Raw genomic sequence first — 22,436 nt, 5'->3', positions numbered from 1 at the left:
TCCTGCCTTCTCCCCATAACCCTTGACACCCTTACTAATCAATAATTTGTCAATCTCCACCTTAAAAATACCCAATGGCTTGGCCTCCACAGATTCACCACCCTCTGGCTAGTGAAATTCCTCCTCATCACCTTTCTAACGGTACGTCCTTTTATTCTCAGGATGTGTCCTCTTGTTCTAGATTCTCCCACTAGTGGAAACATCCTCTCTACATCCAATCTATCCAGACTGTAGATTGATGATGCATGTGAACCAATCACACATAAGCCAGCATCTCTAACTCCACCCCACTATAACACTTATACTAACACTCGTTCCCGGCACTGCCAGTTTGAGCAGCTAGGATGACCCGCTGAGTGAATTCTCTGATCTATTCGACAACAACCTAGGCAAGTTGCCTGTGACCTACAAGATTATTACTGACCCCGATGTGACGCCCGTCATCCGAACCCCGCACCGATTGTCATTTGCCATGACTGACAGGGTTCACTCTATGCTGAAGGATATGGCCTCCATAGGCGTAATTGAAGCAGTCGGCGACCCCACCGACTGGGTCTCGACCATGATTGCCACAGTCAAGATGGGAATGAACAAAATCCGCCTGCTGGTCCCTATGTTCCGCTGCTCCAGTTCCAGCTGCCTTCTGCGATGTCTCCCACCCGTCCCCGCATGCCTTACACCGTCCCTCGATCTCCACTAACCACGGGGCCTCACCTTCCAGCTGCCTTCTGCGATGTCTCCCACCCGTCCCCGCATGCCTTACACCCCTCCTCGTCCCTCGGTCTCCACTAACCACGGGGCCTCACCTACCGCATGTTTCCCCTTTCGATCCCCACAAACCTCTCCCGCACCATTCTCGCCTCCTGGCTCTCCGTCCCATCATTCAGGAGAGGGAGGGGAGGGTTGGTCCGCACACGCTCGGGCCGTGTTAGCAGACCACCAGACAGATATGGCGAGTATGTTTAACTCCGTGGCATGGGTGCCCTTTCCACACTTAATCCCAAAGGGGAAGGATGTAGATTGATGATGCATGTGAACCAATCACACATAAGCCAGCATCACTAACTCCACCCCACTATAACACTTATACTAACACTCGTTCCCGGCACTGCCAGTTCGAGCAGCTAGGATGCACTGACAACCTGTCGTCCTCAACGCTGCTAAGTTTCAAGTGCTCATTAAAGATGTGTTTAAATCACACACTGTCTCTGGCTCTTGTTTACACAGACCTTTCACTATTTGGTAAGTTTCGATGAGGTTCCCCCTGATCCTTCTAAACTCCAGCGAGTACAGGCCCAGAGCCATCAAATGCTCATCATACATTTACTGATCTTTGATTTCTTTGATCTTTCTTTCAATTCCATTAATTCTTTTCTTCTGTCTAGTCCTGTTACTGAAGTTCTTCAACAAGTCCGTTTACGCTATTGATTTTATATTTCTTCATCTGGCACCGGTCCACTGATAATGCTATTGGTCAGACAGACACTATATCCTTTACATGGAAAGCTACTCTATTTACTCTATTATTGTCACGTGTACCTTCTTCTTCTGTCGTGCATCTTTTAGACCTGCATCTCCTTTGAGGCGAGCCAGGCCAACGTGTCATCGTCCAGGTCAATCAGACCTCGTTCACCATTCGGTGGCGGGTGTTTGGGGCAACTGGTGACTATGTGCTCCACTGTCTGTGTTGGATCCCCACACTCGCAGGAGGCGTTGTCCACGAGGCCCCACCTCTTCATCGCTACTCCATAGCGTCCGATGCCTGTCCTCAAGCAGTTGAGGATTGTCTACTGCTTTCAGGGGCAGGTCCTGGCCAGGGTCGTCCATGGGGTCATTGATGTAATGGTGTAGCCTAGATGGTTCCACTGACTTCCACTGGTCTCTCCATCTCGTCTTGTCCCAGGCAGCCTTAGAAGCGTCAGCCGGTGTTGTGCAGAGCAGCTCTTGGGCTTGCGTGACAAAGGGGCGCCGTGACTTGAGGCGCTCTCGTCGTGGTGTCTGTGTGACGATCTGATGGAGGAGGTGGAATTCACTGGTCTGTGCCTTTCGAGAGAGGGCCAGCGTGGCTGCTTCTCGTCTGATGTTGGCTGGGGCGATGCCAGTTAGGACGGGCAGTTGGTTTACTGGGGTGGCTTGTAGGCATCTGGAGACAGTCCGCAGGGCGCTGTTGAGGGCAGCATCCAGCTTCTTGGCGTGAGGGCTACGGCACCAGACCGGGGCGCAGTACTCGGCGGCTGAGAACACTAGGGCCACTGTGGACATGCGCACCGGGCTCACGTGTACCGAGATCAGTGAAAAGTTTTTTTTTGCGTGCTATGTAGTCAGTGGAAAGACTATACGTGATTACAATCAAGCAGTCCACCATATATGGATACAGAATGAAGGGAATAACGTTTAGTGCAAGGAAAAGTCCGATTGAAGATAGTCCGAGGGTCTCCAATGAGATACAGATGGTGGGTCAGGACTGCTCTCTAGTTGGTGATAGGATGGTTCAGTTGCCTGTTAACAGCTGGGGAGAAACTGTCCCTGAATCTGGAGGTGTGCGTTTTCACATTTCTGCACCTCATGCCTGTTGGGAGAGAGGAGAAGAGGGAGTGATGGTGAGACTGGTCCATTATTATGCTGGTGGCCTTACCGAGGCAGCATGAAGTGCAGACGGAATGATTTAATGATTGCATATTCTCTCCATTTTCCAAGTCCTTGATCCAGAACATCTAATCAGCCAGCTCTTTGGCAATAAAAAGCTCGGCTCCCGAGCCTGATGGGATACTTGGCCTCTCATCTTTGGCCACATCCATCAGGTCGTTCCTCACATTCTATGGTTGAAGGGAAGCAAGGTCAGCCTAACAACTTGCTCCCCATAACATCAGCACTCCAATTCAGGCAACATCCTAGTCAATCTCTGCACCCTCTGAGGAGAAATTTCTTTCGCCAGAGGGTGGTGAATCTGTCGAATTCATTACAACAGACGGCTGTGAAGGACAAGTCATTAGGTATTTTTAAAGTGGAGATTTATAGGTTTTTGATAAGGAAGGACGTCAAAGGTTAGGTGAGAGATGCAGGGCTGCCAACATTGGGTGAGAGTTGGGAGTGAGAAATTTGCGAGAGACCAAGCCCCAGGGACCATCGCGACCGGGGGAGGGGAGGGGGAGGGGGGGAGGGGGGGGTGGGTGGGAGGAGGGGGGGGGGTGGAGGAGGTGGGGGGGGGGTGGGGAGGCGGGGTGGGGTGGTTGGGAGGAGTGGGGGGGGGTGGGAGGAGGGTGCCCCCCCTCCCATTGGTACGGAACATTTGCATTTTTCAGCTTGAAATTGTGCAATATGGTGCATACTGTAGCAAGTCTTATAACTTACACTTAATTTATAACTTAAAGCAATATATATGCTTTAAATTGGATTGGAGCGTTTTTGAAATGGGGGAGGCTGAGCGAGCACTGATCACTGGCCTTGGGGGTACCCGGTGAGGGAATGGAGCAACTGAGTGGGGAGAGGGGGTGGAAGAAGGGTGTCCCCCCCCCCTCCCAGGGTAGGAAATCATGTTTTAGTGCACGGTAGAAGTACGATTTCAATGTTTTTTGTATGAAGTATTTTTAAGAGGTAACTTTTTAAGGGGTAACTTTATCCACACAAAGGGTGATGGGTGTATGGAACAAGCTGCCAGAGGAGGTAGTTGAGGCAGGGACCATCCCAACATTTAAGAAAAAGTTAGACTGCTACATGGATAGGACAGGTTTGGAGGTATGGACCAAAAGCAGGTAGCATAGCTGGGACATGTTGGCGGGTGTGGGCAAGTTGCACCGAAGGGCCTGTTTTCACACTGTATCACTCTATGACTACATTATACCTCCACCATGCATGAATGCTTCAAAATCAAGTGATCGAGTTTTATTGCCATATACTCAAGCATAGAAACATAGAAAATAGGTGCAGGAATAGGCCATTCGGCCCTTCGATACCAGCACTGCCATTTAATATGATCATGGCTATTCATCTAAAATCAGTACCTCTTTCCTGTTTTTTCCCCATATCCCTTGATGTTGTTAGCCCCAAGAACTAAATGTAACTCTCTCTTGAAAACATCCAGTGAATTGGCCTGCACTGCCTTCTGTGGCAGAGAATTCCACAGATTCACAACTCTCTGCGTGAAGAAAGTTTGTCCTCATCTCAGTCCTAACTGCCCCCCCCCCTTTATTCTTAAACTGGTTCTGAACTCCCCCAACATTGGGAACATTTTTCCTGCAGTTACAGTAAGTGAAAATCTAGCAGGCAAACAGGATGCTTTCTCCAACCACCCCAATTTGAAGTTCACTATCTTCCACCGTTTCTACCCAGTGCTTGGTACTTACTTCCAGCAGCCACTGGTTGTCCTCCAGGATGCACCGAGCCGCAACCTGATCCATGCCGGTCACCTGGGCAAATTTGGCACAGAGACTCTCTCTCTCTCTCTCTCTCCCCCCTCTCTTCCGCTCTCTCTCCTCACAACCCCCCTCTCTCTCTCCCCCTCTATCTCTCCCCTCCCCCTCTCTTCCCCTGCTCTCTCTCTCTCTCTCTCTCTCTCTCCTCTCTCCCTCTGTCTCTCCTCTCACCCCCTCTCTCTCCCCCTCTCACTCTCTACCCTTCCCTCTCTCTCCCCCCCTCTTTCCCCCCTCTCTCCCTCCCACCTTACTCTTCCCCCTCTCTCTTGTCCCCTCTCTCCTCTCTCCCCCTCTCCCTCTCTCTCCCGTCTCTTTCCCCTAACTCTCTCCCCTCTCTTTCCCCTAACTCTCTCTCCCCCTAACTCTCTCTTTCCCCCTCTCTCTTTCCCCTCTCTCTTTCCCCTCTCTCTTTCCCCTCTCTCTTTCCCCTCTCTCTTTCCCCTCTCTCTTTCCCCTCTCTCTTCCCCCTCTCCCTTCCCCCTCTCCCTTTCCCCTCTCCCTTTCCCCTCTCCCTTTCCCCTCTCCCTTTCCCCTCTCCCTTTCCCCTCTCCCTTTCCCCTCTCCCTTTCCCCTCTCTCTTTCCCCTCTCTCTTTCCCCTCTCTCTTCCCCCTCTCCCTTTCCCCTCTCCCTTTCCCCTCTCTCTTCCCCCTCTCTCTTCCCCCTCTCTCTTCCCCCTCTCTCTTCCCCCTCTCTCTTCCCCCCCCTCTCTTCCCCCTCTCTCTCTCTTCCCCCTCTCTCTCTTCCCCCTCATCTGCTCTCTTCCCCCCTCTCTCTTCCCCCTCTCTCTGCCTTCCCCTTTCTCTCTCCCCCCCTCTCTCTTTCCCCTCTCTTCCTCTTCCCCCTCTCCCTTTCCCTCCTCCCTTTCCCCCTCTCGCTTTCCCCTCTCCTTTCTCCTCCTCTCCCTTCCCCCTCTCTGCCCTTCGGCCCCTTCTCCCTTTCCCCTCTCTCTTCCCCTCTCCCCTCCCCTCCTCTCTCTTCCCCTCTCTCTTTACTCCTTCCCCCTCTCCCTTTCCCTCTCTCTTTCCCCTCTCTCTTTCCCCCTCTCTCTCTTTCCCCTCGTCTCTTTTCCCCTCTCTCTTTTGTTCCCTCTCTCCCCCCTCTCTTTTCCCCTCTCTCCTCTTTCCCCGTCGTCTTCTTTCCCCTCTCTCTCGTCCCCCTCGTCTCTCTCTTTCCCCCTCCTCTCTTTCCCCTCTCTCTTTCCCCTCTCTTTCCCCCCCTCTCCTTTTCCCCCTCTCCCTTCCCCCTCTCTCGTCCTCCTCCCTTCCGCTCCCTCTCCCTTCCCCCTCTCTCCTTCCCCTTCCTCTTTCCCCCTCTCTTCCCCCTCTCCCCTCCTCTCCCTTTCCCCTCCTCTTCCCCTTTCCCCTCTCCTTTCCCCCCTCTCCCTTTCCCCCTCGTCCCCTTTCCCCCTCTCCCTTTCCCCTCTGTCCCTTTCCCCCCTCTCTCTTTCCCCTCCCTCTCCCTTTCCCCTCTCCCCTTTCCCCTCTCCTCTTTCCTTCCCCTCTCCCTTCCCCCTCAATCTCCCTTCCCCCTCTCCCTTTCCCCTCTCCCTTCCCCTCTCCTTCCCCCTCTCTCTTCCCCTCTCTCGTTTTCTTTCCCCTCTCGTCTCTTTTTCCCCTCTCTCTTTCGCCCCTCTCTCTTTCCCCTCCTCTCCTTTCCCCTCTCTCTCGCCCCTTTCCCCTCTCTCGTCCCCCTCTCCTTCGTCCCCCTCTCTTGTCCTTCCCCTCTCTCGTTTCCCCTCTCTCTTTCCCCCTCTCTCTTCCCCCTCTCCCTTCCCCTTCTCTCTCCTCCCCTTCTCTCCCTCCTCCTCCCTCCCTCCCTCCTCCCATCCCCCCTCCCTCTTCTTCCCCCTCTTTCTTCCCTCTCTCCCCTCTCCTCTCTCCCTTCCCCCCTCTCTCCCCCCTCTCCCCCTCCCCCATCCCTTCTCTTCCCCTACCTCTCTCCCCCCCTCTTCTTTCTCTCCATTCACTCCCCCCTCTGTCTCTCTCCTCTCATCCCCCTCTCTCTCTCCCCATTGTCTCCCTGACTCCTTCCCCTCTCTCTCTCTCTCCACCTCTATTTGAGAGTCTGTCCCTTTAGCACAGACTCTCGCGGCAGCGACAGCGGCGCAATGCCTCCGATGCCCCCGACGCCCGGGACTTGCACTGTCCGGAGTGCTCCATGGCCAGAGCTGCAGCGAGCGACTCGCAGCCCGGCAAACATTCGCCAGTCCCGGCTCCCCGCATCTGTTCCCGCCGCTGGTTCTGCTCCCATTCCTCCCTCAGCCCCGGCTCTCCAACACCCGCGGACCATGCAGTTTATCCGAGTTTTGAAATTTTCGTTGATCACGGAATTTCTCACCACAGAGCGTGAGAAATTTCTGATCAGCGTGAGGGCGTGAGAGCTTGCTTCAGGGCATGATTCTCACGCTCAAAGCGTGAGAGTTGGCAGCCCTGGAGATGGCAGGTGAATGGGGTTGAGAAGAAAAAAGAGATCAGCCATGATCGAATGGCGGAGTAGACTCAATGGGTGGCCTAATTCTGCTCTTGTCCCTTATGGCCTCTCTAATACAGCCGCACCTTCCTGTAGTGTGGTGACTGGAACTGCACATGCTCCAAATGCAGTGTAACCGATGTTTTGTGAAGCTGCAGCATAATGTCCCAACTCTTGTGTTCTATGCTCTGACCTATGAATTCAAGCATGCTCGTTGCATTCCTCAGCACACGGTCTGCCTGTTACCATTTTTAAGGTTCTATGGACTTGAACGCTTTGGTCCATCCAATCGTCAACATTCCTCGTGCCCTATCAGTTACTGTCTATGTCCTCCCCTGATTTGACTTCCCTCAGTACATCACCATCTAGAATCAAAGAAAGTCGCTGAGTTAAAACATGCACGGGTGGTTTTAAACTGAATAAGGGGGGTGGGGTGTCGAATGGGCTAGTGGAGGATGGAGTTAAAGGGAAAGGGTTTCTTAAATGTGTGAGCGTAGAGACAGAGGGGTGTAAAATGAGGGTAGAAGCAATAGGTAGCAAGGTGAAAAGTAAAAGTGGCAGGCCGGAAAATCCAGGGCAAAAATCAAAAAGGGCCACTTTTCAACAAAATTGTATAAGGGGTAAGAGTGTTGTAAAAACAAGCCTGAAGGCTTTGTGTCTCAATGCAAGGAGCATTCGTAATAAGGTGGATGAGTTGAATGTGCAGATAGCTATTAATGACTATGATATAGTTGGGATCACGGAGACATGGCTCCAGGGTGACCAAGGCTGGGAGCTGAACATCCAGGGATATTCAATATTCAGGAGGGATAGAGAGAAGGAAAAGGAGGTGGGGTAGCGTTGCTGATTAGAGAGGAGATTAACGCAATGGAAAGGAAGGACATTAGTTTGCAGGATGTGGAATCGGTATGGGTAGAGCTGCGAAACACTAAGGGGCAGAAAACGCTGGTGGGTGTTGTGTACAGGCCACCTAACAGGCAAAAACAGGCAAAAACATGAAAGCAGACTATTATCTAAATGGTGGCCAACTAGGAAAAGGGGAGATGCAGCGAGACCTGGGTGTCATGGTACACCAGTCATTGAAAGTGGGCATGCAGGTGCAGCAGGCAGTGAAGAAAGCGAATGGTATGTTAGCTTTCATAGCAAAAGGATTTGAGTATAGGAGCAGGGAGGTTCTACTGCAGTTGTACAGGGTCTTGGTGAGACCACACCTGGAGTATTGCGTACAGTTTTGGTCTCCAAATCTGAGGAAGGACATTGTTGCCATAGAGGGAGTGCAGAGAAGGTTCACCAGACTGATTCCTGGGATGTCAGGACTGTCTTATGAAGAAAGACTGGATAGACTTGGTTTATACTCTCTAGAATTTAGGAGATTGAGAGGGGATCTTATAGAAACTTACAAAATTCTTAAGGGGTTGGACAGGCTAGATGCAGGAAGATTGCTCCCGATGTTGGGGAAGTCCAGGACAAGGGGTCACAGCTTAAGGATAAGGGGGAAATCCTTTAAAACCGAGATGAGAAGAACTTTTTTCACACAGAGAGTGGTGAATCTCTGGAACTCCCTGCCACAGAGGGTAGTCGAGGCCAGTTCATTGGCTATATTTAAGAGGGAGTTAGATGTGGCCCTTGTGGCTAAGGGGATCAGAGGGTATGGAGAGAAGGCAGGTACGGGATACTGAGTTGGATGATCAGCCATGATCATATTGAATGGCGGTGCAGGCTCGAAGGGCCGATGGCCTACTCCTGCACCTAATTTCTATGTTTCTATGTTTCTATGTTTAATCAGCCACAAATAAACTCTTGAGATTAAAGTAAAATGAAAGATCAGAGAAGGAGCATATAGTATTTCGATGGATTAACTGCCTTTCATCTGAGGGAACAAGTGGCCCTGAGACTGTATTCCAATCTGCTCTTTCACTTTTATTTAATGTGACAATCTTTCTGCTTCAACTGTGGTGTTAAATAACCTGAAAGAGACACTTTCAACTAAATAACTTCTGTAATGCATCAACATAATAATAATAATAATAAATTTTATTTAATGGGCGCCTTTCAAACATCTCAAGGACACCTTACATAGTAATCGGAATAACATATAATCGGAATATAACAATAAAGACATCACAGAGACACAAATTAAAAACAGGATTCAATCCAAAAACAGAAAATCAAAAACACAGTGTGAAGAGGGAGCAGCGGCAGCCAAAGCGCGCCAGCGTTCACTCTCTCTTCACGGCAGCCATCTTGGACACAGACCTACAAGACTACAAATAGACAAAAAAATCATCCCCCCACAGTGGATAGCACTGTGGAGGAAGGCACAATGTCCAGTCCCCACCCCATGTTCACCCCAAAGTCAGGCCTATTGAGGCCACCGCAATTGCCTGTACGGAGGCCCGATGTCCCTGGCCGTTCTCACCGGGTGGTCTTGCCCCGGCGTCGGGAGAGTCCTTTCGGCGGCTGGGCCACCTGGTACGGCCGCTTCCTGGTTGGAGCCCGCGGCTGCCAAAGCCGACAAGGCCGCGCCGGTTTGGAGCTCCCAGGCTCCCGATGACAAAGTCGGCGCCGCCGCTCCGCTCCGCAGACCCGCAGCCCGGAGTTGTTGCTCTCGGCGGTCCAGCTCGCCAGAGCTCCAGCGCGTCGCTCCAGCGCGGCGACCCAGGCAAGGGATCGCCCGCTCCGCTCCAGCGCTCCAATGCTGTGCCGCCGCCGAGGCCGAGGTGCTGGGCGGTTCCCGCCAGGAAACGGCGCTCGAAGCCCGCAGGTAGGCCACGAGGACGGATCGACGGGCAGCCCGGAGAAGAAGCTGCCTCACCGACCAGGTAGGGACCTAGAAATTAAGTTTACACCTACCCCCCACATTAAAAAGACCATATCCCCTACAAACAAAAAACAGGACTCACTAAAAACTATTAAAAAAAACCGGATTTAAAACGGACGGCTGCTGGCTAGCAGCCGTTCATGGAGCCAGCTGGATTCTGCTGAATGTCCTGAGGCCTGGCTGTGGCTGTGTGAATTATAATGGGCGTTCTGGAGAGATGCTCATGGCCAGCAACTACTCTGTGCCTTCATTCTCAGTCTGTGATACCCTGGTTCATATCTAACATTTCCCCCACTTGGCTCACTGCTAGTAGTGAGCACCACTACTAGGAAAGATAATCCACGTGCAGGGTGTTTGCAGTTTTGAACTGTAAATTCTGGAGTTCAATTTGAATCCTACTAATCATTAATAGAATTTCTGCTAAGAGGTCCCTCAACAAATAAACATGGTTGTGGTGTTGAATGTTTTCTCAGTGGTAATATCCAGGCATGGTCAATTTTACTAAAATAAAATTACAAAAATCATAGTGAAGCTCACTCTTGCATTTATTGCAGAATAAACAGGCAATGCTCAGTGGTTTATTTATTTTTTAATAATTATGGAATTATGCATCGCAAGAGTATTGTTTAGAAAGGAACTGCAAAGAGGAGTACCAATGAAAGATACAAAGTGTTAGAGTAAAAGTGGGTCAGTCAGCATCGCTGGAGAAAAAGATGGGTGACATTACGAATCGGGATCCTCTGAGAAGCTTGCCTAATAAAAATGAACATTCACCTTTTCATCTTTCTTGATACTTTCCCTTAAGCGGCCTGGTCCAATTTTACTTTTCACATTTATAATCCTCCCATGGATTCCATTTAAAATGTTTTGGTAACTATATTTGGATAATTCCAAAAAATCAAGGATATGGTCCATCATTAGTTTTCGAGTAAGACCACAACATCTAATTTTTTGAGCTGCAATATGTAGAAAGGTGGCCGATTAGACCAATCTGAGTTTGAACGTTCCCTCCCCATGGGTGATTGAGGTGTAGTGATGCTGTAGAATTAATCATTCTTGATTTTCAAGATTTTTTTTCCTTGTTTCCTCCATTTACGTTTCCTCATATGAACAAACACCAAGCATGGCTCCACAGTCGTGGGTGTACAAGGAATAAAGAAGAGGGTTGATGGGGCAGAGCACCGGTGTTGAGGATTATCGTAGAGGATGATTTGTCCCTAATGCTCACTTCTGCAGGGATACTCTGTTAAACAATATAGCATTCGACATTCAGTATTTTTAGCTTGCAGTAATAAAAATAGACATGTTTATGAAAATCGTGCTGCAATGAAAAGTAACTTTTATTGTGGGTCTGAAACACTTTAGCCCCATCCCCTTTCCCCCATTGCCCCGTTGTTTTGAAAACCCTGCTGTAGGGAAATCCTGCTCAGCTGTTGGGGTTTCCCTGCCTGAATGGGAGCAAGTTAAAAAGGCAAGCCTCACGGTACGTGATATCAGCTGTACGGATTTTGCTGCAATTAGAAAAAGGCAAGTCTCAATAATGGCTAATTAACAGCTGCCAATAAAAGGAAGGTACGCGGCCATAGAGGGAGTAGACAGACTACGAGGGGGACATTGAGGCTTAGGCTCGAGACTTCAGTGAGAGGATGCTTTGGTGCGGGTGATTTTAGGGTATGGTTTAGTCTGTGACTTTCTGTTTGTTTTGGAGTGCAACTTAGTCCTGTTGCAGTTGAGATGGAAGCTTGTTTAGTTGAGTGCTTGGCCTGTGGGATGTGAGAACTCAGGAAGCCCTCCGGTGTTCCTGAGGACTACGTCTGCGTCCAGGTGCAGCTCCTTAAAGACCATGCTAATGCACCGTAGCTGCAGCTATGCGACCTCTGGCTCATCCGGGAGAGAGGAATTCATAGATGAGAGTTATCGAGAAGTGGTCACACTTAAGGTGCAGACAGAGAATAGATTGCCAACCGCTGGGAAAACGAGTAGGCAGAGAGTTCAGGAATTTCCTGTGGAGATCCCAGTAGGAGAAGGAACCAGGGTCTGGCCTCAAGGTCGTCTGCAGGAAGCGCCCCCAGGGCACAAAGGTGGATGGGTGAGGAGAGGGACATCTGTTTGCTGGTCGATCCACACTTTCAAGGAAGGTTTAGTTTAGATACAGTGTGGAAACAGGCCCTTCGGCCCACCAAGTCCGCACTGTCCAGCTACACACTAGAGACAATCTACACTTACACCAAGCCAATTAACCTACAAACCTGTACGCCTTTGGAGTGTGGGAGGAAACTGAAGATCTTGGAGAAAACCCATGTGGTCACGGGGAGAACATAAAACTCTGTACAGGCAGTACCCGTAGTCGGGATCAAACCCGGGTCTCCGGCGCTGCAAGCGGTGTAAGGCAGCAACTCTACCGCTGCGCCACTGTGCCACCCCCAAATCCACCAAGGTGATGGCTGGCGGACCGCAGCAGTCTAGGGCATGCTTGTACCGGGAACACTCATTACACCTAGAGCGAAGACTGAACTTTAAAACAGGCACCAAACCTGGTGCCTCTTGCTTGCGGGATCAGTAGACTATTTCTGCACACTTTGCTAATTGTGGATGTGCTTAGGCATAGCAATACTGGACTGTACGTAAGAAAATAATTTTACTGTGCGTTTGCACGTAACGATAAAAGCTCCTTTGAACCTTTGAAATTATGAGAGGCATAGATAGGGTAGACAGTTAGAACCGTTTTCCCAGTGCAAATATCCAAGCTGTGTGAGAAGGGGAAAGTTCAATGGAGATATGTGACGTAAGTTTTATTTTACACAGAGAGTGGTGGGTGCCTGGAACGCATTGCCAGGAGTGGTGGTAGAGGCAGATACGATTGCAGTGTTTAGGAGGCTTTTAGATGGGCAGATGGAAGTGCAGGGAATGGATGGATATGGATCGTATACAGGCAGATGGGATCGGTTCAATTAGGCATCTTATTTGGCACAAACATCCTGGGCTGAATGGCCCATTCCTGTGCTGTACTGTTACGTGATCTCTGTTCTATTTTTTTATACCTTGATTTTTATAACACAAGATTTCTAAGGAATTGAACTGTTATGTTATAGAACTGCCTCTAATGAGCCTGCGATGTCTCAAATACTCTGCACCACATATAACTTTGATCCAAAAGATGTTGGTACGATTTGGTTGACGAAAGATGGTGTTGGCTGTGATCATGTCATGCCTGTTTCAACAGGTCTTTACTGCTGCCCCTTTCATCGCTGGTTTTGCCAACGGCTCCCTACCAGGCTTAGTAGTCTTTTCCAACTCTTGAATTGAAGTTTCCAGGAATAATGAGTTTCTTTTAATTTAGTATATTGTCATGTGTACCACAATATCGTGTAAACCAGCGAGATGTTTCGTCTTGGCGACAAATCCAATACTTGCCTCTCCACGCTCTTCATCACCAGGACCACTCCAGAAGCATGTTCACCCATAACCATTCTCTGTTGCCCCTCGTTTGCCAGGCAAGTGTCGCTCAGTGCAGTATTGCCAGTGTTATATCGAGCTAGCTCCCTTCTAACCAAAGCTGTTCTTTACTTTAGAGATACAGTGCGGAAACAGGCCCTTCATCCCACCGAGTCCATGCCGACTTGTGATTATCCCGTACACTAGCACTATCCTACATAGTAGGGACAATTTACAATTATTTTTTACCAATACCAATTACCGGTAACCTACACACCTGTACATCTTTGTAGTGTGGGAGGAAACTGGAGCACTCAGAGAAAACCCTGTGGTCACAGGAGAACCTACAAACGTACCGTTAGCACCCATAGTCAGGGTCGAACCTGGCGCTGTAAGGCAGTAACTGCCACCGTGCCTCCCTCTCTGGTTTATCAGCATCAGAGTGGACCGTCAAGGTACGCACGTTACATGCGCCAACAGTAAGAGAAGTCACTCGCTTTTTCATTGTTCTGTCCAAGCGTTGGTATGGGGAGCTGGGCATGGAATAAACGCTGAAGGCACATTTTGGGGTTACCTTTTCTCGCTCCCCCCTCGTCATTCCATGTAAGTGAGCAGTCACAGAGAGGGCTGCCAAATTTCTCAAATGCTGCTGCCGGGTATTTTCATCAGAGAAGAGGGAGGGGTGGAGAGAACTGAGAGAAATGGCACAAAAGTTGGTAGTACTGGCTAAGATAGTGCGGTGAAGAGTTTGCCGTTCTTGAGAGTTGATGCACCGACGTGAACTCTGTAATTGTAGATGTTTTACAGCTGGAGGCATTTACGACCGTGAGGCATTTTCCTCCAGTGCTGTAAAATAATTGCTGAATGAGCTTCATAATTTTTGTACTTGGCCAGTTTAAAAAAAATTAATTTTTGCTTCTCTCTGCTCCTTGACAATTAATTGTGGGGTTTGTTTTGTATTCTCTAGCCCTGAAACAGCAGAAGGCTTCACATTCAACATGGAAGTGGGTGATATAATTCTTACAGCAACAGATGGGCTCTTTGACAACATGACTGACTACATGATCTTGCAACAGTTAAGGCTGATGAAGGTATTGTTTTGACTGAGTATGCGTCAAGTGTTACCGTCTTCTGCTTAAGATGGCAGATTAGGTGCCCAGGATATCTTAAACTTTATTACATTAGGAATAAAGTTCTCTCAAGATGAATCTTGGTGAAGTAGTTAAATTGTTGAATTATAATGTAGAACCATATTCAAATCTCACAATGGTAGCAAGTCACTGGTTCAATGGTACTTTATTGTCACGTGTACCTAAGTACAGTGATTTTGTTTTGCATAGCGTTCAGTGTCAATCCTACTTTACATTAGGCACAATCATACTTAGTATAAGAAGGTAAGATAGTGGACCACACTCGGTCAGTGGACAAGAGTTGCCACATGTTAGGTGCCATCTAGTACCCTCCAAGTCTGAAATTTAAAAAAAAAAAGTGTTGTCTTAACTTGGCCACAATGGCCTGTTGCCCTGGTGGCAGCACTGGGTTGGAGTTGCAGGGATAGGCCTGGCCAGACAATGTGTCAATGTCCTCCACCGCTGATCCAAGGCTTAATGCTGCTGCAGGACATGGCCGTTCCGCTCGCCCAGCCACTTGGAGCAGTGATCAATCTAATTAAGACCCAGGCTGATTCAGGACCTCCAGAGGCCCATTCCACTGACTCGCCAACTCAACCGCTCTGAAGCCTCTTCAACATCGGCCTGTGAACGTGCTGCCTTTCTCCTTCAATGGTCTACGCTCAGCCTGTGTGTCCTGGAACCGACCCAGAACACTTTCAAGCGCCTCCGCATAGAGGTTGGCAAGAGCTGTGGGGGACATGCCTCAGTTTTCTGAGGACGTAGAGGTGCTGGTATAGTTCAGAGGAAGGAATTTTAAGCTCACAAGCATTTCCACTTCGGCACAATTGATGCTGATTGTGGCATGTACTCCACCGTCCTTTCTGCAGTCGATAACTATCTCTTGAGTCTTGCTGATATTGAGGGAGAAGTTATTGTCCTGACACGATGATGCTAAGCTCGCGATTTCCTTCCTGTACTCCATTGTTCAAGTTCTGGCCCACTATGGTGGTGTCATCTGCAAACTTGTAGATGGAATTGTAGAGCAGAATATGCCGCAGAGGCCGAGACGCATCCTTGCAAACCATCGATGTAGAGAGTTATTGTGGGGGATGTTTCGCCGTCTATCCTCACTGATTGTGGTCAAAACATTGAGGATCAAATGGCAAACTCCTGACTCCAAGATTTTGAAAAATAGTTTAGATGGGATAATGCTGTGGAAAGTGGAGCTTTTGGCTATAAATACAAGTATGACCTTGGTGTGGAGTGGAGGTTTAGGTTTATTATTGCAACGTATACTTCTTCTTGCGCATGGCGTGCACAGCCTAAAGTTGTAGGACAACTTGTTCTATTTGATGTTATTTGATTGTGCACGCCGGGTTGATTGCATTTGTCGAAACAGGGCAGACCACGTGAAGGTTGCAATCTTACACCCCGTAACGTATACTGAAGAACATTGAAAAGCTTTGTTTGCATGCAATCAATCAGATAATACTATGCTTGAATACAAACAAGCTAATTTCAAGTACAACAGGTGGAGTGATGGGAGGGATAGAATGCAAAACACACATTCTCAGCATCATAGCGTAACAGTTCCAGAGACAAAGTCCAAAGTCCGCAGTGTACCTCAATCAGGCCATTCAGAAGCCTGGTAACAGAGGGGAAGAAGCCGCTCCCGAGTCTGGTGGAGCGCACTTTCTGTATCTTTTCTCTGACGGGTGTAAGGAGAGAGAGGAAGAAACAGCCAAGGTGGGAAAAGTCTTTGATTAGACAAAATTGCTGGAGAAACTCAGCGGGTGCAGCAGCACCCGCTGAGTTTCTCCAGCAATTTTATCTACCATCGATTCTCCAGCATCTGCAATTCCGTCTTGAACAAAGTCTGATTATATTGGTTACTTTTCTGAGGCAGCGTGAAGTATAGATTGGGTCAACAGTGGGGGGTCTGGTTTATGTAATCGACTGGGCTACATCACAACTCTAACATTCATTGCGGTCTTGGACAGAGACGTTTCAAACCAAACTGTGTTGCAACTTGACAGTATTTTTTCTATCGTGCACCTGTAGAAGTTTGCAAGAGTTATTGAAGACATGCCAGATTTCCTCAGTCTCCACAGGACGTGGGGCATTGGTTTGCTTCTTGGCTGTTTCCTCACAGGAACCTGATGTTCTCAACCATTTCCAGTTCTGCAACATTGATGCTGATTGGGTCATGTCCTCCACCACGCTTCCTGAAGTCAATAACTATTTCCTTCGTCTTGCGGGAGGGGTTATTGAGGGAGGCGTTATTGTCCTGATTCCATGTTACTCCAAGTTATCCATCTCCTTCCTCTGTTCCGTCTGATAGGTGTTCATGATCTACCCCACCACAGTGGTGTCTTCTGCAAACTTGTCGATGGGACTAGTCCAATTTGGCTGCATAGTTGTGAGTGTAGGGAGTATAGTTGGGGGCTGACAATGCGACCCTGCAGGGCAGGTGTCGAGAATTATCGTGGAGGAAGTGTTGTCACCTATTGATGGGTGTCCAGGTATTGTTGGGACTTTAAGTGTACAGGAAAGAACTGCGGATGCTTGTTTAAATCGAAGGTAGACACAAAATGTTGGAGTAACTCAGCGGGATAGGCAGCATCCCTGGAGAGAAGGAATGGGTGACATTTCGGGTCGAGACCCTTCTTCAGACTAGTCTGGAATTCCCTATTGGCAGTCTGGATGGCTTTGTGAAGGTCGTAATAGATTCCTCGTATGGCTTGGGATTGTTTAACTTGAACGCTGCAGACTTGGAGTGGACCTCGCTGTTCGTCGGTGGTTTCCAGTTGTGAAATGCGTATATCGTTTCTTTTTCACGCATTCCCCGACACACCTACTGATGAAATCTATGATATATTCCTTCATGTTTGCCGCAGAGTCCTTGAGGACCAGTCCACCGATTCAATGGTGCTTTTTTGTCACTTGTGCAAATCATAATCAAAATCATAATCATACTTTATTAGCCAAGTATGTTTGCAACATACGAGGAATTTGATTTGCCATACAGTCATACCAATAAAAAGCAACAAAACACAGAAAATACATTTTAACTCCTCCACATTCCTCACTGTGATGGAAAGCGGAAAAAAAGTTCAATCTCTTCCCTTCTTTGGTCTGGGGCCTTTAGCCTTAAGCGGCCTTTTCACGGGGCGAGTTGACGCAAGATGTCACCAGAGTGAAGAGGTCGTGGTCCAGCACGAGTCTCGCACGATATAACGGCAGTAGATAAAGAGTTCCCACGGTACTCGGCATTTCTGCTATTTGTGCGAGTGACTTGTCCGTTTCCCGAGCTTTCCCGTTAAATCTTGAATGAACATCGTGAACTACACGTGACACAAATGATGTAACTTTTTTTTTCACACACTATATATATCCTCCCTTGGTTGAATTGGCTCATTTGGAGACATATTTTACTGTGTATGTGGGAGACACAGATGGACTGAGCACAGTACCTCGGTCTTACTGTGTGTGGGAGAGGGGGAGAAAGAGACGTACACTCACAGAGGCAGAGTCTCTCAGCCTGTGTAAGAGGGAGGGAGAGAGAGAGAGAGGCACACACAAGGTGGATGTGAAATCTCACCTGCCTGTTTCAGTGACAGACACCCGCCGCCAGTAAATGAAGACCCCCCCATCTGTCTCCCCCTCCTCTCCCTCGACTCCCCCACCTTTCCCTCCCAACTCCAGTCCCGTCCCGACCCCCTGGGAAACTGAATAGAGCAACAGTCAACTGCTGCCTGTGCGCTGATATGACAATAAAGGCTACTTTACTTTACTGAGTTAAAGAGTTCCCACGGTAGACTGTAAAAATGGGACCCTGGTTCTGGACTCCCCCAACACCGGAACCCTTCTTCAGACAGCCTAATCGGAATTGAGTCTGAAGATGTGTCTCGTCCCGAAACAGCAGCTTTTTTTCTCCAGAGATGCTGCTTGACTCGCTGAGTTACTCCAGCTTTTTGTGTCTGTCTTCGGTTTAAACCAGCATGTACAGTTCATTCCTTACACGGGTCTCTGTACAACATTGATTGGTAGCGTTCCGGACCCCTGGACCCGAGGACTCCGACCTGTATCTCTCAAAGAAGTACATGTGAAAAATTTCTCACGGACCATAAAAATGCGTAACCTTTCAGTAAAGTCCCTTTAAAGTCCCTTTTAAAGATTATAGTTATTTTCTTGAATCTCATTAACATAACTCATGAATAAGTTGATGTCCATATGCGGATGCAAATCTTTATTTTTATTTATTTTTTAAATTCAATCCCACATAAGATAATTTTTACTCACCTTCTGTTCCCTCTGTCCAGCTTCCGGGTTCACCGTTCGCAGGAGTTCCCACGGTACCCGCAAGAGTTATTACGGATATCGCACTGGCCACTACGTTCATATAATGTTGCAATACTCAACCACAAGTGTACAAGTCAATCTTGGAGAAATTCAAACTTTCTTGAATTTTCTCCCGAGTGACCAAGTTACACGATGACCTGCCGTTAGCGCTACGGTGGTCCACGAATGCCGCACTGTTATCGCACGAGGTTCCCACGATGTTAAACTCCGGTTAACTCTTGCGTCAAGTCGCCCCGTGAAAAGGCCGCTTTACTTTGACGGGACGATCTTGGGTCCTGTAGCCGGAGATCGGGTCTGATCGAACCTCCCGCGACTTTGGAGATTCCCGACATCAGTCTTTACCCGAGACTGCGAGCTCCTGATGTTGAAATCCGCAGGCTGCGGTTGGAGCGTCGATCCCAGGCTAGGGATCGCAGGCTCCGATGGTAAGTCCACGGCCCTGCCCGCGGTGGGGCTCAAAGTCAGTCCCGAGCAAGGCCGTCAGCTCCATGATGTTAGGCCGCAGAGCGACCGGATATACGATCCGGAAAACAATCGGATCTCCGGCAAGGTAAGGGATTGAAAAAATGTTTCCCCGACCCCCTCCCCCACATAAGACAAACCAGAGAAAAATTAACACATTCTTTTAAAACACACTAAAAATAACAAAAAAGACGAAAAGACAGACAGACAGACCGTTGGCGAGGCTGCCACCCGGTGGAATGCATAGTGAAATTATTTTTTTACAAACAGTCCAGTAGAGTATTGCAATACCTAAACACATCCTGATTAGTAAAGTTTACAGAAGTAGCGTAGGGTGGCACGGTGGCACAACGGTAGAGTTTCCACACTCTATGACTCTATGACCTGAGGATCTGCCAGGTTTGCCACACTGTCCAAAAAAAACTTCAAGCTTAATGCCTGCATAAAATAACTGTATCAACTTGGTCTTTGGGTTAAATTAGATTCCATTTAGTATGTAGATTGCTGGGCGAAAACAGAATCTCGAATCACAAAAGTGTTTTATTGCTATGTCATTAGGTCAAAGGGCAGTGGGCAGGTGCTATAGACCTGCACAGGAAGGTAGATGCTCCCGCACCCATGAGTCTCAGGCAGATGGGGCTCGTCAGCCTGGGAAGGCAGTCCATCTAAGAGAGGGAAAACTCTGATTTAAAACCTCCACTGCCTTGTGGCCGTATCCAGTCATGGAAAAGGCTCCTGGAGTAAACCTGAAGAAAATCCGGAGTCGGAGCCCCTTAGGCAGTTCGTCGTTGTCTATAACCTCGCTCTGGCAGCTCCTGCGATGGCACTGGTGCCAAACTGTAACAGCCCTGCTGTTCCTTTGGATCGATCAGCGACGTGGAGAGGTGGGACGTGCTGCATGGGCAACAGCCTGTCCTCCATATGACATCGCCCAGGCTTGCATCCGACCATGATGCATCACCCATGGTCAGTCATGACTGAGGGGGGCCTACTAGGTCAAAGGGTCATAAGTGATAGGAGCAGAATTAGGCCATTCAGCCCATAAAGTATACTCTGCCATTCAATCATGGCTGATCTATCTTTCCATCCTAACCCCATTCTCCTGCCTTTTCCCCATAACCTCTGACACCTGTACTAATCAAGAAACTACCTCTGCCTTAACAATGTCCATTGACTTGGCCTCCACAGCCTTCTGTGGCAAAGAATTCCACAGATTCACCACCCTCTGACTAAACAAAGAACGGTCTCGACCCGAAACGTCACCCAATCCTTCTCTCCAGAGATCTGCCTGTCCTGCTGAGTTACTCCAGCATTTTGTGTCTATCTAAAGAAATTCCTCCTCATTCCACCTTCTTGAAGGAACGTCCTTTAATTCTGAGGCTCTGACCTCCAGTCCTAGACTCTCGCACCAGTGGAAATGTGCACTCTATCGAAGCCTTTCACTATTTGTAAGTAACGAAACAATGAAATTCGTTCTTGCAGCAGCATAACAGATATGCAAGCATAGTTCTCAGTAGACACCATAATAAACAACAAAAATAATCATCAATATACAGGACTGCCAACATTGGGCGAGAGTTGGGAGTGAGAAATTGCGAGAGACCAAGCCCAAGGGAGCGAAGCGACTGGGGGGGGGGGGGTTGGTACGGGGCTTTTGCATTTTTCAGCTTGAAATTGTGCAAAATGGTGCATACTGTAGCGAGTCTTTTAACTTGCACTTGAATGCAATATATATGCTTTAAATTGGATTAGCAATGAATAAGGTTAGACTAAATTACATTCCTAGTTACATTCCACAGTAGAGCCCAGTCTCTGATCAACACGTGCAGCACATGACTGATCTTAGTATATTCATGTATGGAAATCAGATTATAATCAAACATGGCCCATTTTGACCAACCTGGGTCTCACTGCACACCTGGTACTACTCCTGACCCTGACTCCAGTTGCATACCTTCTCTCATTCCTGACCCTGAGTCCAGCCTTACACCTGCCCCCCTGTTCTACCCTGATCATAGCTGCTTACCTGCTTATGTTCCCAGTGCTGAACATTCCCCTGGTCCCAGCTTTGACTGCACACCTAGTACTATTCCAGACCTTGACTCTGGATGCACACTTGGCCTTGCTCCTAGCTCCTCTCCACTGACAATATATCTGACCCACACATAAAGCCCCATATCTGACCCCCTGGACTTAACCTATTACGTTCAAGTCCACAGGTGCTTATCTAATGCAGTAATCTTTTATGGGGCACTACACAGACCAAATTATCTATAGCAAAATTTACTACATCCATTGGCTTCCTTGTTATCTAACATGCTAGTTACTTTGTCAAAGAAGTCATCAATTGGTGGAACACAATTTATCATCCATAAAATTATACTCACTCAGCTGTATAAGTATTCTGTTACCATTTCTTTCATTTTCCTAACAAACTGTCCTGAAGTCATTTTCACCCCCAATATTTTCAGTATTTTGCTGTCTCAGCTGGGACTTTTCCGAAATACAAAGTCCAATAACTATATATTTAAGCAATATTATTCTATTAAATGTGATCTTGAGAGTACATCATATTTTCTGTGTGATTCATAACACAACAATGATAAAAAGATCTTTGTTTTGATTGCACCTACCAACATGCATGCATTATTATATTACAGTTAATATGTACCGAGGGCAAATTTTTGTTCCAATGCTCCCCATTCCCAATTACTTTTACATTGAAGTGATTGAAATCCAAGTGAAGTTTAAATGGCATCATAAAAGTCAAACCTCCAGAATGGATGATATTCATCACGTGCTTGGTTGGGGTCAGTATCAGCACAATTACTATATTAAACTTTGAATCTTCAGATGTCCTAGTTCAAGCTAAAACTAAAGACAAATAATAATCTCCTCACACATTCCCCTGCAAGTATCTCTGTCACTCCTTTAAAATATTCCCCTTCTTTGAACAAGCTCTAAATCAGTTTCCATCTGATTACACTCCTTGAGGATGTTCATCTATGTGTTCAATTAATAAAACAACGAGATTGGGGACATTTCTATTCAACCTGTCAAAGGAATTGGGGGGGGGGGGGGGGAGTTTAGAAATAGTCAGTGAGGTAAACAAAAATAATAGTTGTGTGGCAAATGACAATAGTGCTACCTTCCCAATATTTAACTGAAGGAAATAATGGGTTATCGGGGCTGTATGTTGTGACAGACAGCCTGACACCTTGCATGTCATTTTAATATTACACTTATCCCATCCCCCTGGATATTCCAGATTAATAAATTAAGGTTTTGTCAACTAATTACAAATCAGGCTAATTACAAATCAATAACTTTAGCCAACTCCTAAACATGAAGCGCTGAGCATT

The 22,436-nt window shown here is 48.0% G+C and overlaps 1 protein-coding gene across 1 annotated transcript in view; it reads left to right on the top strand.

The window, feature by feature from the left end:
- LOC116988716 (protein phosphatase PTC7 homolog) overlaps positions 1-22,436 on the top strand; it is an 82,801-nt gene that overhangs the window by 41,956 nt on the left and 18,409 nt on the right. The window contains exon 4 of the mRNA XM_033045556.1: positions 14,106-14,229. Within this exon, the coding sequence (XP_032901447.1) occupies positions 14,106-14,229 (124 nt within the window). The remainder of the gene's footprint in view (positions 1-14,105; positions 14,230-22,436) is intronic.

Source organism: Amblyraja radiata, chromosome 28 (assembly GCF_010909765.2).
Source record: "Amblyraja radiata isolate CabotCenter1 chromosome 28, sAmbRad1.1.pri, whole genome shotgun sequence".
NCBI lineage: Eukaryota > Metazoa > Chordata > Chondrichthyes > Rajiformes > Rajidae > Amblyraja > Amblyraja radiata.
Note: the sequence above shows the minus strand (reverse complement) of the source record. Positions and strands in the feature narration are given on the sequence as shown.